A 15,784-nucleotide genomic window follows, 5' to 3' on the forward strand; every position below is an offset into this window, starting at 1 on the left:
TCACAGTATGAAAAATTTTGCCTTCGATTGAAGGTATCAGCTAAGTTTTCCTAACGCACTCATCACAATCTGTTGTGGGAAATTAGTCTGCTGTTTTGAAAGAAGAGAAGGATTGTAAGAAGAGAAGAAAGGTGAAGACGATGGGTTTTGCCCAGTAGGGCTGTTATGCTGCCCAGGGGTGAGGGTGGGGGCAGTGAGTGTCCCAGGAGTGGAGGAGGCAGAGGCAAGGCAGCTGGGGGCAGGGCAGGTTATACAGTCTGCGCTGCTTAAGACTGGATGGTCTTAGAGTTCTATGGGGTCTTTGAATTCATTTAGTCTGACTTCCCACCCATTCTAGGAATGAAAAAGATATTTTCTCTGCATTTATACTTTATTTTTCTGAGAGGCGCAGGGATGCTCTAAAAATGGTTATTTCAGAAGGAAACCACCTACTCTTCTCGTTATCTTTTGTGTCACTGGTACTCCCGCATTTTTTGGTTTTAGAGACAGGGCCTCTGTTGCACAGGCTGGAGTGCAGTGGAGCGATCATGGCTCACTGCAGTCTCAACTCTGGCTCAAGCCATCCTCCCACCTCAGCCTCTCCAGTAGCTGGGGCCACAGATGTGCACCACAGGTGGCTAATTTTTTTTTTTTTTCAATTTTTTTCAGACACAGGGTCTTGCTATGTTGCCTAGGCTGGTCTCAGACTCCTGGCCTCAAGCAATCCTCACGCCTGGGCCTCTCAAAGCCTGGGATTCCAGGCGTGAGCCACTGTGCTGGCCCTGTGACATGTTTTTATGGATAAAATAGATCAATTTAATTCTCAACTTTAAGTAACTTCGCAACTACAGGAGGCAGCTGCCAGCAACCTTGTTTTTCTCATGGTAATTACAGTTTGTAAGCACTGTCCATGTGTCCCCTTGTATTTAACCGCCAGAGAAACTGCGTGGAAATCCCGGTAGGCTAGGGAGTGGGGTGGTGCCCAAGTGCCCCGCGCCACTGAGCCTTGCTGTGTCTCCACAGGCCTCGGCAAGACGCGCAGGAAGACCAGCGCGCGGGATGCGTCCCCCACGCCCAGCACGGACGCCGAGTACCCCGCCAATGGCAGCGGCGCCGACCGCATCTACGACCTCAACATCCCGGCCTTCGTCAAGTTCGCCTATGTGGCCGAGCGGGAGGATGAGTTGTCCCTGGTGAAGGGGTCGCGCGTCACCGTCATGGAGAAGTGCAGCGACGGTTGGTGGCGGGGCAGCTACAACGGGCAGATCGGCTGGTTCCCCTCCAACTACGTCTTGGAGGAGGTGGACGAGGCAGCTGCAGAGTCCCCAAGCTTCCTGAGCCTGCGCAAGGGCGCCTCGCTGAGCAATGGCCAGGGCTCCCGCGTGCTGCATGTGGTCCAGACGCTGTACCCCTTCAGCTCAGTCACCGAGGAGGAGCTCAACTTCGAGAAGGGGGAGACCATGGAGGTGATCGAGAAGCCCGAGAACGACCCCGAGTGGTGGAAATGCAAAAATGCCCGGGGCCAGGTGGGCCTCGTCCCCAAAAACTACGTGGTGGTCCTCAGTGACGGGCCTGCCCTGCACCCTGCGCACGCCCCACAGATAAGCTACACCGGGCCCTCGTCCAGCGGGCGCTTCGCGGGCAGAGAGTGGTACTACGGGAACGTGACGCGGCACCAGGCCGAGTGCGCCCTCAACGAGCGGGGCGTGGAGGGCGACTTCCTCATTAGGGACAGCGAGTCCTCGGTAAGTGCGCTGCGCCCACAGCTCCGGCTGCAGGCAGTAAATGTGCCTTGCGCAGTGGGTCTGTGTGCCACGCCCTTTTCACATTGTGTGAGTACACTAGAAAGAGCGGGAGACGCAGATGAATGCAATTTAGTATAATGTTTGCTACTCCGTGATTTCCTTGCATCTGTTTTAGGGATAGTGGGTGTCCATTTCTGGAGGTGGGAGATTAACTAAAAAAATGTTTTTAGCTCACAAAGGTGGTTCTGCTTCTCTCCCAAGATTCCCCTTCTTGTATTTTACAGGCTCAAACATCATTTTCTCTCCTGGTTGCCCATTCTGTGTACGTAGAAGGCCCGAGTGATTTACTTTGTTTCTACTCGGTCTGTGTCCCAGAGAAAGCATTCTTTGCAAGACTGATGGCTGGTTTCTGACACCGCCTTTTGTTGTTTGCTTGCTTTCTCTTTGTAAACCATATAATCCCAAGGTCATTGCCACGGCAGGCAGCGCCACTGAATTCATCTCTCAAAAGCTTTTAAAGCACTTACGAGATGAATTGAAAAGAAAACAGGGGTTCTTGGGAGAGATGAGTTTTGTTTGTGTGCAGTGAGTCGGAGATATGAGGCCACTCGGCTGGGGCAGCAGACCCAGTTCCAGCGGTGGGCAGGCTGGGGGGCGGTGAGTTTCAGGCATGGGGTCGAGCCTGCATCCCAGAAGGCAGGCTTTTCGTGTGTGAAGGAAATACTCGACCAGTTTTGCAAACGTCTTTCCGAATACACCTTCTACAATTGAGAGACTTCCAAAACAAGCATTTAGGAGATAAGAGTTTTCATGTATTTGAATTGTATTGGTTCTAGTAGGCTTCAATTTCATTTTTAAATGCACGCTATAAGACTAGTAAGTATGTACTACCTGCCGCCACTGCTGTCCTCTGAAAAGATTACTGGCACAATGAATAAGTGCTCATTCAAGGGTCCTGTTGACTGATCAGAGAGGCATTCAAAGCCCCTCCAGAGAGAGGCAACTGGGATCTGCTCCTCTTTGAGGACGGAGCATCGTGGTGGTGGAAACTGGACTCCTTTATGGTGTCATCAATTTTGCAGAGCCTTAGATGTGCTTGGACGGGAATGCCAGCCTGAAAGCTAACTTCATCTGAAATCTGAACTCTGAGATTTTCTTATGAAGTCACCAGAGTTTATCATTCCTGGCAAGACATCACATTGAATTGTTCTCACATGATGAGAGCTCTGTGCACCACTTCCCTTTAGATCGTGTTTGAAGCCTTAAGCAAATTAAGGACAGCAGCGCTTTTAACTCAATCGAGCAGAAACTTAGAGAAAGCGCTGGAAAACCAATTACAATATTAAGTGCTTGGTCCAGAGTCCTAAAGGGCTAAGTATAATGCACAAAATATGATCTTGGCTTAAAATTTTTTGAGTTTGAGGAGACTTCTCAGAAGGAAATCCTGCAGTGTGGAGACATTGGTCCCAGTCATTCTTTCTGCCTAAGATTTGGGGGAAAGAGGAAAGATTTTAGAGGGTAGATGAAAAAGATGTTCTCTGGGGTTGCTGGCCTTAGGGAGGACCTATGGCTTTTCTGTGGAACATGCACAGGTGGTCATTGCTGTCTGAATTCAGGGACCAGATCCCTTTGGATAAGGAGGGATGCATGCGTTGTCTGGGTTTCATCTCAGAACTCTGCACCCCACTGTCTCAGTTGTCTTGTATTGTTAGAGAATGAGCTAACTTTTTCTAAAGAACTAAAGCACTAATCGTTTGTATTTCCTTTTAACAGTTTTTTAATGGGGGCCTTTCAGGGTTTTTTGCATTCTCTCCTAACTTAGAAAGTCAAGGAACAACATATATGATTCTAGGAATATAGGGTGGAAAGAGCTTTACTGGGACTTGCATCGGCTCTGCACACATAGCAGCACAGTCTTGGTCTGAGGCTCCACGTGACCTGATGCTGTGCAGGGCAGCTTGTCCTGATGGATCTTGCTGTGACACGGGCCATTTTCAGCTGTTAGTGTGCATGCCTTGTTCCACGGGGATTCTGCAAGAGCCCTGAGGTGTGTGTGGCTTCTTTTCTCCTGACAGCAGAACCATGCCAGGTTTGCTGTATTTCTTGTTCATAACCAAGGCGTTCTCAGCTGTCATCTGTGACTACTGCGGACCTGTCCTGGTGGACAAGTGGGCAAGTCCTTCGCTTTTTTTTTTTTTTCCACCATCCACTGCCTCCCCCCATCCCCATGTGTTTTCCTGCTCATTTTGGCATTTCTCAGGTTAGAGCTGGCTTTCACAGCCACCACCAGGCCACCAAGAGCCCTTAGGTTCATGATCTGACATAATTCTTTTGCAGCATGCCAGGATGGAAAGGTTTCTGAGGGGTTCAGCCTCCCTGCAGGACTCAGAGTCAGGCATCTTCATTTAATTTCCTTTTTTTCTTGCAATCTTTGGGCCTGGGCCTTTAATTGAGGTTACCACATGAGGCCTGGCTTCTGGATAAGCACAGCTGTTTTTTTTTGGAATGAATCTTCAATAAAATATCCTGAGTGATTGCAGTGTAAATGAGCTAGACCCTTGCTTGACGATATTGAGAGGTGCATATTTCAGGGAAGACAAACATTGCCACATCCTACGCTATCCGCTATCAGTAAGTGCTGGGTATTTCAGAAGTATCTGTTGGATATGTTAGATGAATCAGTGAACCAACAAACGAATGAACCTTTTGGACCCTCTTTCCTGTCCTGAACTTCAGTACCTACTGCTTGTCCTTCCATGTCTTCCTCCTCCGTCACTCTCCTCTCTTATCTACAATTGACATTTATCTTTAGCAGCTAAAGGTGATGCATTGTTGTTGCTTATTCTCCATATTTCGTTATCATACCTTCACCTGTGAGCCATACCTGCTTAAATCCAGAAAACTCAAGAAATCCTACTCACCCTGTGTGTGTCCATTATAAATCCTTTTATATTACATTTTGTCCACATTGATTCTATGGATGTGGCTAGAAAGCTGTACTTAAAATGAACAGTAACCCTTTACTGGGTTTCTGGTAAACTGTACAAGTTGTCAGTATTTTATTTTCTTAATTGCTGCATCTCCCATCCTTGTAAAGGTTGTTCAGAAAGTGACAGATCACAACTAGGATATGGTTGGAAAGGTGCAGAGCTGGCCTGGGTGACTTGCTGGACAGCATCAGCCACAAGTCTGGGAGGCCATTTTCCTCTGTAAGATTTTAGATCCCGAAGATATCATGTATTTATTATGTCCTGCAATAGTATTAGATACTAATATTTTTTGTCATACAGTACTTTTTTTCCAATAGAGAAAAACTGTCTTGCTAAGGATAATTTAATGCACATATTTGTTTCATTTCTCTTTTTTGAAATATATGAAAAGTATTTGGCTAGGAAATAGAATAGTTCCTTTCTGTATTTTTAAAGTTATAATATTTCTTATAGAAATTATAACTTTTACCCAAAACTCTATTTTCAGGCAATTTCATCATTCCATTTCTCTAAATAATGATTATCTAACTGAATGTAGTGTGTATCAGAATCGCCTTGAGGCTTGTTAAAACAAATTGCTGGGTCCTACCTGAAATGATACTGATTCAGGAGGTCTGGGGCCCAAGAATTTGCATTTCTATTAATAGCATGTTTCTTGGTGGTGATGCTGCTGCTTTTGGGACCACACTTTGAAGACCCTTGATCCCTGTGATGCATTCTTAGTGGTTTTGTACATTCTCGCAGCTGTTATTAAAACCATTTCTGCATAATACATTTCCAAGAATATAAAAATATTGTCATAAAGCTGAACTTCATTTAGAACTGTAGCTTTTGTTGAGTGGAATTTATCTCTTGAAGTGTATTTCTGTTGAGTTTTTTTGGGGATTTTTTTGTGTTTTTTTGTTTTTTACTTTTTAGAGTTTGAAAATAAACTTACTGTATTTGCTGTGTTTCTGCTAATGAATTCGAAGGAGGTAGATTGTCAGAGCAAAGTGAAAACTGCTTCCAGGGTTTCATGGTTAGGCTCGGTGATCCATGGTGTTTCTTCATAAATGAGTTAATGTTAAGATGATTTAACCTTAGGTTGCTGTAAGCAGTGCCTGTAGGCGTCTTTCCAGTTTCAAAGATAACAAGTTATTTTTAATTGCCAGGCTTTTTGCCCAGTACCAAATGGAAGTTTTAAGCCTGGATTTTTGTAATAGTTCTAATTTTAAGCATAATTAACTCTTGAAGATGGAAAGGCCTGCAAGATCATGCAGTAAAGGCTGTTATCTAGAAGTTTAGTGCTCATCACCTGATTCTGATTCTGTAATGGGCCAGAGCCCTTAAAGACTCTGCATTCTCACTCTGGCTGGTTCTTCAATGCTGACCTTTAAAACAGACAAGCAATGCACCATTTACTGGGATCTGTGAACACAGGAGTCTTATTAAAAGCTAGTGTTTTTAATACAATCAGTGGCAAACCTGGTCAGTAAGGGGTTCATAATTTCTTTCCGGACCATGGCTCTTGGTTTTTCCCAGAAGGTGGAGATGTGCTGGCCTCGTTCTGTGAGCACTCCACGGTTATCACACACTGGGGTTAAAATTGCAGCTGTGGCTGCAAAAAAAATCTGTGACTATATTGTCTTATAGATTTAGACGTCTCTTTGGTTTACAGAACACTATTGTGTTACAGTGTCCTACAGTGTTGAGTACAGTAACATGCTGTGCAGGTTTGTAGCCTAGGAGCAACAGGCCATACCTTATAGCGTAGATGTGTAGTAGGCTGTACCATCTAGGTTTGTGTAAGTTCACCCTGATGTTTGCACAATGACCAAATTGCCTGATGATGTATTCTCAGGACATATCCTGTCATTAAGCCATACATGGCTGTGTGTGTGTGTGTGTGTGTGTGTGTGTGTAAAATGGCGGTTCTGGTAGGTGTGAAGTGGTAGCTCGTTGTGGTTTTGATTTGCATCACCACAACATAACCTTTTAATCTCAGCTTTACGTTTTGCTTGTCTTCACTCAGGGGGCATATGTCTCCCCTTTTGAGTTGTATTTCTGTGTGGGGTCTCTCATTTATCTGGGGATGTTTCTCATGGCACTATTACTAAGCATTTCTTTAACATGACCTTTATAGCATGGCAAGAGCAGCATAGAGTAACAAAATAGAGTTTCAGATCCCTGTGGAGTTTATAGCACAGAAAGCAATTTACTATAAATTAGTTCATTGTGTAATAACTGATGGTGGAGTCATTTGCAGACTGGGTCTGCTCACCCATCTTCCTTACTGCATTTCATTTTAGCATTTTAAAAATCCCATCTACAGTATAGTCACTGGAAGTATAACAGAGTCACGCATAGATGCTGCCACAAGCGAACAGGAGAATACCCACATATAATTTTCTTCAGCCACCATCCGTGGCAATAATTCCAAAGTGTGGTTCCTACGCCAGCAGCATCCAGCGTCACCAGCAAACTTGCTAGAATGCATATTGCCCCAACTTGCTGACTTCGAATCTCTGGGGTAGGGCTCTGCAACCTTGGTTTGAAGAAGCCCTCTGAGTCCTTTTTTTGTTCCAAATCCTGAGAACCTATGAACCCCTGAATAATTCTGATGCTCCAGTTTGAGAACCACTGCATTGTGGAGTATGCACTTGATTCAAGCCCTTTTGCATACTGTTGTGTAATATGGTAAAATTCTGACTTAAATTATCACTCAGTCACATCTGGTATGACACTATGGAAAGACAAAGAATAACAAGGACAATATTCTACAGGTCTATATGGTGAGGTATTACATGTGACTTTAGGAAATACATTTGGGGATAGGGAGGGCTAAACACACACATGCATACTAACTGGAAAGTGGACAGAGAATGCTCTGTTTGCCTAGATTGGGTAGATGAGACTTGGAGGGCTGCTCTGTAGTTGATGATTGATTTTTCATTTATGTAAATAAGATTACTTCCAAAGTTAATGAGATGAATATTTGAACATGTCAGTGTGGATTGGCTTCAGGCCTGTGGAGTAAATATTTTATAGAGTGAACATTGATAGGAGAATAGGAAATGCTGGTGAGACTTATCACACTTGGGGCAAGGAAGAGATAATCTGATGTAAAAACAGAGCGTAGGGTCAACTGACAGCTAGCAGCGTAAGTATAGGCAGGAGTTATTTTTATTAAAAGAAGGCTACCTTAGACAACTAGGGCAGGTGACCGAATAGAATGGTGAAACTGAAAGGCAGTTTTTCTGAGATAAAAACAGAGAAACTATTAATCATTGGATCACGATTTGCCTCTAACCCATTTGTTCTCACTTTTGGGAGGTAAATGAACCACTTCTGTGGACAGAAGAGTGCCTTCTGTAAAGAAGTAAAAGGAGAAAAACATGTCTTTACCAAAAGAAAAGAATGATACAACTTGTGATAAGAAACAAACAGGGTGACCTCTCTCTGGGGGTAGAAGGAGATGTGCAGATGCTTGGAGACTTCAGCGGGACTGGAGATCAGTCCAGGGTCTATATGGGAGGCCTGGTGAATCACACAAAGGGCATTTCTACCCTCATCGTTTCATAAAGTCAAAAGTGAAAGATAAGGAGAAGTTTTAAGGTTTAAAGAACCAAAAGTACCTGGAGCAAAGCCCCTCCCTCCCGTTTCCTCATGACCATTGTGCTTAGAAGAAAATCGCATTAATACATAAGCTTTCAGGGATGGAGGAGGAAATAAAGGATATTAAAGTCTGTCCTCGGCATTCATTTTTTTTCTTCTATGAGAAAACATTGATTAAATCTTGAGAGAGGGAGAGGCGTATCTGATCAGGACATCTGTTTTATAAAACTGAAAAGGTGCTTTTCGGCAAGTGTTTGAGGCAATGGATCAAGCTGGCGAAGCCATAGAGATGGGATCAAAGAGTGTGCTCTCTATTGTTCTTTTCTAAAAGTACCCACTTACCGCAAGCACAAATTGCAAAGGGATGAGGTGTAAGAATTACCTAAAGGAATGAATAATGGAAGAGGTAGTCAAAATTAGAAATTTTTAAGTCTGCACGTTTGTTAAACACCAGATACTCTGAGCCCAGTATGGGGATGTGGAGTTAAATAGGGTTCTTGCACTTAGTTGTATTCAAACACAGAATCTAAAGCCTAAACAAAAATAATGATGATAGAGGCCCCGAGAGAGGTTGGTTTTCCATCAACCTATTAATTGTCCTTAGATTCCACTTGGAAAATGACTTTCTGAAAAGAAGGGTCAAATGAATGGGTTGTACTAATTGTTCATTCTCCAGAACCATTGATTCAAAAACTATGAGAATAGAAAAATCGTTCCTTATAAGGAATACTCATAGAAGGACATAACAGGAAGAAGTGGTCTGATGTTTGAAAATTTGAAGAATTTGCCCAGTAGTCAGCACAGAGAAATTGCTATATACCAAGTAAGTGCGGTGTTTGGAGATGGAAAGTGTAGGAAATGTGGACAGTGGGAGGTAGCACAAAGGTGGCAATTAAAGAGGAGAAATCAAAGGGGAGATGTTTCAAAACCCGGGGACTGAGTCTAGTTAGGTTTTAGTCCAACCACAGAAAATTTTAATGAGTGTCATGTCCATCTATGATGGCTTAAAAAGATGTCCATAAATTCTTTGGTACTCTTTGCTTCAGAAGGTGGAGCCTGACCCTCTTCCCTTGAGCATGGGCTGCACTGAGCAACTCACTTCTAGTGACCAAGATGTGGCAGAAGCAATGGAGGGCAGCTTCTGAGATGGGCATTGTGGCTGCCTCTTTGCTCTCTTGGGTCACTTGATCTAGGGTGAGCCAGCTGTCCTGTTGAGAGTACATTCAGGCAGCCCTACAGAGCCCCCCAGGAATTCATGTGAGCATATGCCTTGGAAGTAGAGCCTGCATCCCCAGTCGAGCCTTCAGATGAGTGCAGCCTCAGCCAGCATCTTGACTGCATGTTTCAAAAATGTGTTAAGATTCTTTGACAAGCTTAAATGTAGAGTACTCTACCATACTATCAGTACTCTAGTACTTGTTGAGGAGCAAGTGTGGCATGGTCCTTTTTCATCTGATTTCTTGAAATCTGTTCTAGAAAGCCAACCGTGGAAGGACTACAACAGATGAGAACAGGACTGATGGAGTTGCTTTCATGGGAATCATTCCCTGGCTCCCTCTGGAGGCAGAGTTGTTTTGGGTCAGGAGTAACTCCATCTCCATCAGATGCAGGGACTGGTGGCTCACTTTGAAAGGAAGAGACCATACAGCAGTGTCCCAGCTGTCACTTCAGGGGAAATTCCCTATGAGAGATGTCTGGAGCAGAGCCAGAGTCCTCAGGACAGAATTGGAAAAGTATCCACAGACTGGATCTCCCTCCATCATGGGCTGCTTTGCCCATAAATCGCATTCCCATCTTTTTCTGGTGACCAAACATTTGTTGGTGGCTCCAACACTGCCGATGTTTGTTCCAGATTTTCTTTCTTCCAGTTCTCAAACTGCATCAGAGTCCCCTGAAGGGCTTATTAAAACACACGGTGCTGGAGGTTAAAACACAGATGGCTGGGCTCCACCCCAGAATTTCTGCTGCAGCAGGGTTGAGGCAGAGCCTGAGAATTTGCATTTCTTTTTTTTTTTTTTTTTTTTAATTATTTTGAGATAGGGTCTCACTCTGTCATCTAGGCTGGAGTGCAGTGGCCCTATCATACCTCACTGTTGCCTTGACCTTCCAGGCTCAAGTGATCCTCCCACCCTGGCCTCCCAAGTAGCTGGGACCACAGGTATGCATCACCACATCTGGCTAATTATTTTAAATTTTGTGTAGAGATAGGGTCTCACTATGTTGCCCAGGCTGGTCTCAAAGTCCTGGCCTCAAGTAATCCTGCCACCATGGTGTCCCAAAGGGCAGGGATTACAGGTGTGAGCTGCCATGCCTGGCCCTTGAGGATATGCTTCCTAACCAGTTCCCAGAGGATGCTGATGCTGCTGGTCTTGAGAGCACACTTGGAGAACATCTTAACTAGTTCATCTTCACACTTCACTTAGAGGTGTTCAGTGGTCACATGTAACGGTGTATGTTAGTATACAGATTGTTCTTTTTTAGATTTCCTACAGAAAATCTACTCAGTTTAAATTAAAGAACACTCCCCAACTTTCAGCACTCCTGCTTGGCATAAATTGGTTCTACATCCTTAACTTTTAAAGGTTTCTGCTCAGGAGCCCACGAAATTAAAAATTACCTCTTCTGCTGCGAGAATTTTATTGCTGCAACTCATGCATGCATACAGGCACACACACACCATGATGTTAAATTAAGGAGCTTGAATTAAAAGCACATTTCCCTTATGTAGAAAGTCATCTGTTGATCATTTGGCTTAATTAAAATTGGGTGTATCTTATATTTACCATGATTCACTCCCATACTGCCTCCACTAAAAATGATGCCACTTTATCTCTAAGTTGAGCCTGGCTTATAGTAAACTCTGTAAGTGAGACTGCCCTTCATCTTTTCCTAAAGGTGCAACTTCTAGTACAGAATATACATATTTACAGAATATTAATCATCTGTAGACTGAGGCCTAATCTGAGATTAACCTTCTGGTTTCTTCCTGGAGTTTCATCCAGGAGCATGCCCTGGGCCTCACATGGGGATGAGATAGATGGGGCTTTTCCCCTCAAAGGCTTGTTCTTATTTGGTCTATATGAGACAGAGGCATGCATAAATACAAACTATACTTACAATTGTTCCTTTCATTCTTTTCTGTTAACAGCTGTGGCTGGTGGGTGAGCCCAGCTGCCTTGCACAATTTGAGTCTTCTCAGACACTCATTCCCCTGAGTTGTCATTGGTATAAATGGAGTGATTCCTTGTTTTGCAAGGGTTGCATACTTCTTATCAAACATTTATTTGGGCTTTTGTGAACTCTGTAATAGACAATGGCCTAGGCCTTTGTTAACTGTCTGGAGGTCCTGCTTGGGAGGTCGCAGAGCAGGGCCAAGCTGCTGGACCCTCAGAGCAGAAAGTTTCTGGGCTTTGAGAAAAGCAGAAAACTGGTCTGGGAATTCCATGAAGAATTTCGGATGTTAGGCTGTGGTCCTGCCACTGGCCAGGCATGTCCGAGGTACCAGCCCTGCCTCGGAGGGCACAGGCTCAGCTCCACATTGTCCAGAGGGCTCTCCTGCCCCACACGCATTTATACATTCACACAGATGCACTCACACGCTACGCATACTCTCACACACTCTCAATACTCACATACTCCCTCTCACATCTGCGCACGCTCACACACTTAGCGCTGCGGTATCTCATGCTCCTCTTTCATGCAACTCTGTTTTGTTTGTTTTCTTTTTTTTTTTTCATAGAACTTACTGCCCTGTGCAGCCATCTGTACACCTCTATTTATCTGCTCCCCACACCGGATTGTCACAGAGCATATGTCCTGCATGCACACACACATATCCAGGGCACCGCCTGCCTGGCATGTGTTGGTAACTAATTGTTATTCATTTAATGAATTGATCAAAACTTGATATTTTTGTACAAAGAACATTTATCATTCAATATCTTCTTTCCTGCATGTTTTTCAGCAAATGAGATAAAAGACCAATTTTTTTTTTTTTTTTTTTTTTTTGAGATGGAGTTTTTGCTCTTGTTGCCCAGACCAGAGTGCAGTGGCGTGATCTCAGCTCACTACAACTTCCACCTCCCAGGTTCAAGCGATTCTCCTGCCTCAGCCTCCCAAGTAGCTGGGATTACAGGCACGCCACCACCATGCCTGGCTAATTTTGTATTTTTAGTAGAGATGAGGTTTCACCATGCTGGCCAGGCTGGTCTCAAAGTCCTGACCACAGGTGATCCACCTGCCTCGGCCTCCCAAAGTGCTGAGATTACAGGCGTGAGCTACTGCACCTGGCCAATAAAAGACACATTTTAATTAAAATAATGACATGTTTCTAAAATATTCTGAAATATAAGGCACATTACAGAATTTAAATATTTTTCAATAAAATCTGTAATCAAACCATAGTTCAGCGTCCTCTGGGATATTGTGAACTATGTTTAGAATGCGACCGGAATTTTCCACTGCTGTTCATATATTTAAATGCTTAGAATTAGAAAAATTAGCCGGGCATGGTGGCACATCGGGAGGCTGAAGCAGGAGAATCTGCTTGAACCTGGGAGGCAGAGGTTGCAGTGAGCCAAGATCGCACCATTGCACTCCAGCCTGGGCAACAAAAGCAAAACTGCATCTCAAAAAAAGAAGAATTAGAAAAATTTTGACGTCTTAATTTCTAATAGTGTTAGACATCAGAAGTAGTAAAATTTCTAGCTACTGCTTGCATAGAAACCACTCTTAATAAATTCCCAGTTTATCAAAAAATAGTTTGGGAAATGAAAAACAGCAAATTTCTTGAGCAGTCAGGGCAACACTGTATATTCCATAGTGAAATGCTGTATATTCCGTAATGAGTTTGCACTTTTCAAATAACTAAAACGCATTTAGCACTGAAACTGGGCTAAGCAGAATTTATTTTTTCTTTGGTTCAGAATTTCAGAATCGTGGACTGCCTCCAGGTCTTTCTGAACATCAGATGCCGTTCTAGATATAAAACAGAGACTCGGCTGGGCGTGGTGGCTCATGCCTGTAATCCCAGCAATTTGGAAGGCTGAGGCTGGGAGGGGGTGGGGATCACCTGAGGTCAGAAGTTCAAGACCAGCCTGGCCAACATGGCGAAACCCTGTCTCTACTAAAAATACAAGTATTAGCCGGGTGTGGTGGCGGGTTCCAGTAATCCCAGCTACTCAGGAGGCCGAGACAGGAGAATTGCTTGAACCCATGAGGCAGAGGTTGCAGTGAGCCGAGATTGGGCCACCACACTACAGCCTGGGCAAAAGAGTGAAACTCCATCTCAAAAAAAAAAAAAAGAAAAAGAAAAAACAGAGACCCAGTGTTTGAGCAATGGGTGGTTTGGATTTAGACACACAGGAGATGTGGATGGATTTAGACACAGCTCCCCGCTGTGGCCCGGCTGTAACTGTGTTCTGTTTCCTCCCCAGCCCAGCGACTTCTCCGTGTCCCTTAAAGCGTCAGGGAAGAACAAACACTTCAAGGTGCAGCTCGTGGACAATGTCTACTGCATTGGGCAGCGGCGCTTCCACACCATGGACGAGCTGGTGGAACACTACAAAAAGGCGCCCATCTTCACCAGCGAGCACGGGGAGAAGCTCTACCTCGTCAGGGCCCTGCAGTGACGGCGCCCCGGCCCCACACTCGCCTCTCGGGCCCCACGGTGGAGCTGCCCCGCCCGGCCTTGTGGCAGAGGCTCCTCCCGCGGGGACGGCCCCGACGGCTTCTCTGCGAGTCTCTCTTTATGTTCAGGTCGCTTGGTCGGTTTGTCTCCCATTTGCCATCCAGGCCTCACACCCACACTCGAGCCCACCCGGCCGGCCAGCTTTAGAGAAGGGGAGGAGCAGGGCGAGTTCACGTTATTCCTTTTCCATCGGAAATGGCGCTCGTGCATTCAACTCGTTCCCGCTCATGGAACCCCTCTTTAAAAAGACGCAGGGCACCTGTGAGCGCAGGAGCGAGCCTAAGGCCACCCAGCGGCAGCGCCCGTGTCCTGGGCACTCAGCGTGCTGGGCAGAGCAGGTGCGATGGCCCCAGTCCTAGCAGCCCTCGCCCGTGTCCTGTGCCCTTACATGGCTCCCAGACTGCAGGGAGCCGACACGTTTGCTGATAGCAATACTGGAACCACCGGGTGCGATGGCAGTGAGGAGACTGCCCAGTGCCTTTGGGGCTGTGCTTGCAATAAAGAAAGAATTTCCTGGAAAGGCAGTCTGCAAAAGAGGGAACCGGTGACTCAGAAAGACAGATGTTTTGGTAATTTACCCCAAATGTGCCATCCACATAGTGCTTTTTCCTCTTGCCCTTCGGCTTGTTTGAATCTCACAATTATGTATTTAATTCTCAAAGAAATATGTATCTGTAGCCGTTTGTTGACACTAATGCAGATGATTAAGGAAAACAGCTGATTTTTGGGGAAGGGAGCTACCAACACTTTATACACACACACACGTGCACACACACACACACACTATATATATATTATTTACAGGGAAATTTTTCAGGGTTTACAAAAGAGTATGTGATTGGTAGTAAGAGACACACAGAATGTTTATGAAGAAATCGCATTTTCTTTTTCCTTTACATTTGAACTTCTTTATAGTTTAAATATACCGTCTTGAGATGGCACATTCCTACGATTGAAGAAGGGGTCTTGAGATCCCCTAAACTTGCATACCCAGTTTTTTGGATATTGTAATAAAAAAAAGTATTATGACAAGGCTCTGTGTGTATTTATCTTTGGGAAAACTCAAGACTCAATCATGGGAGAGTAATTACTGAAGCATTCACTCATTGCGGAGTGGAAATCATTTTTAGAAAAGAGCTTAACATTTATTACTTGCGTGTTTTCATTTTCTACCCCCACATTTTTGTATATTGAAATAATGAGTTTTAATTAGTGAAACTCCAAGGGAACCCAGAATCTCAAGCTTGGTCTGAACTTTGCTCTTTGGAAAGTATTTGTTTAGAAATATGTTGCTGAACTCTTGGCAGCCAGCGCGCTGTCACCGTGTGTCCCCCACAACTGACTCTTGATTTGTCCTCTTGATCGGGAGCATTTATATTGATGTGCCAGGCCCTGGGGTGCAAAGTCACATGACTTGGCATTTGTGCCCTCCTAGGCCAATCACGTATCAGGCGCTCCCTCTGTACCATGCACTGCGCCCCCATTTGTTCCTCATCACAGCCCCATGAGGTGGAACCTGCTATCATCCCCATTTTATAGATGGGGAAAGTGAGGCCCACAGGCAGTGCACTCAACACGTGGCTGCTGCGTGGTGGAGCCAGGATGCACAGCTAAGGATCTGCACTAGCGCTGGACACTTCCAACCCCAGCGTAGGAAGGCGTTCGGGAGAAGCAAGGTGTTGCACACTTACTCTGCCATGCGAGTTCCCTGTGAGGAAATTGTATCTTTTTGCTGCTGCCTTAGATGATAATAAATTAGAACTCTGGTGTCTTGTACCTGAGGTTGG

The 15,784-nt window shown here is 44.9% G+C and overlaps 1 protein-coding gene across 4 annotated transcripts in view; it reads left to right on the top strand.

The window, feature by feature from the left end:
• NCK2 (NCK adaptor protein 2) overlaps window positions 1–15,029 on the top strand; it is a 150,551-nt gene extending 135,522 nt beyond the window's left edge. For 3 of the 4 annotated variants that reach the window (XM_054475193.2, XM_054475195.2, XM_054475194.2), the window contains exons 4-5: window positions 1,003–1,724; window positions 13,744–15,029. In XM_054475193.2, coding sequence (XP_054331168.1) covers window positions 1,003–1,724; window positions 13,744–13,938 — 917 coding nt within the window. In that variant the 3' untranslated portion in view covers window positions 13,939–15,029. The remainder of the gene's footprint in view (window positions 1–1,002; window positions 1,725–13,743) is intronic. The other variant, XM_063648502.1, reaches the window with a different exon arrangement.
• The last annotated feature ends 755 nt before the right edge of the window (window positions 15,030–15,784 follow it).

This window comes from Pongo pygmaeus, chromosome 12 (genome assembly GCF_028885625.2).
Source record: "Pongo pygmaeus isolate AG05252 chromosome 12, NHGRI_mPonPyg2-v2.0_pri, whole genome shotgun sequence".
Taxonomy (NCBI): domain Eukaryota; kingdom Metazoa; phylum Chordata; class Mammalia; order Primates; family Hominidae; genus Pongo; species Pongo pygmaeus.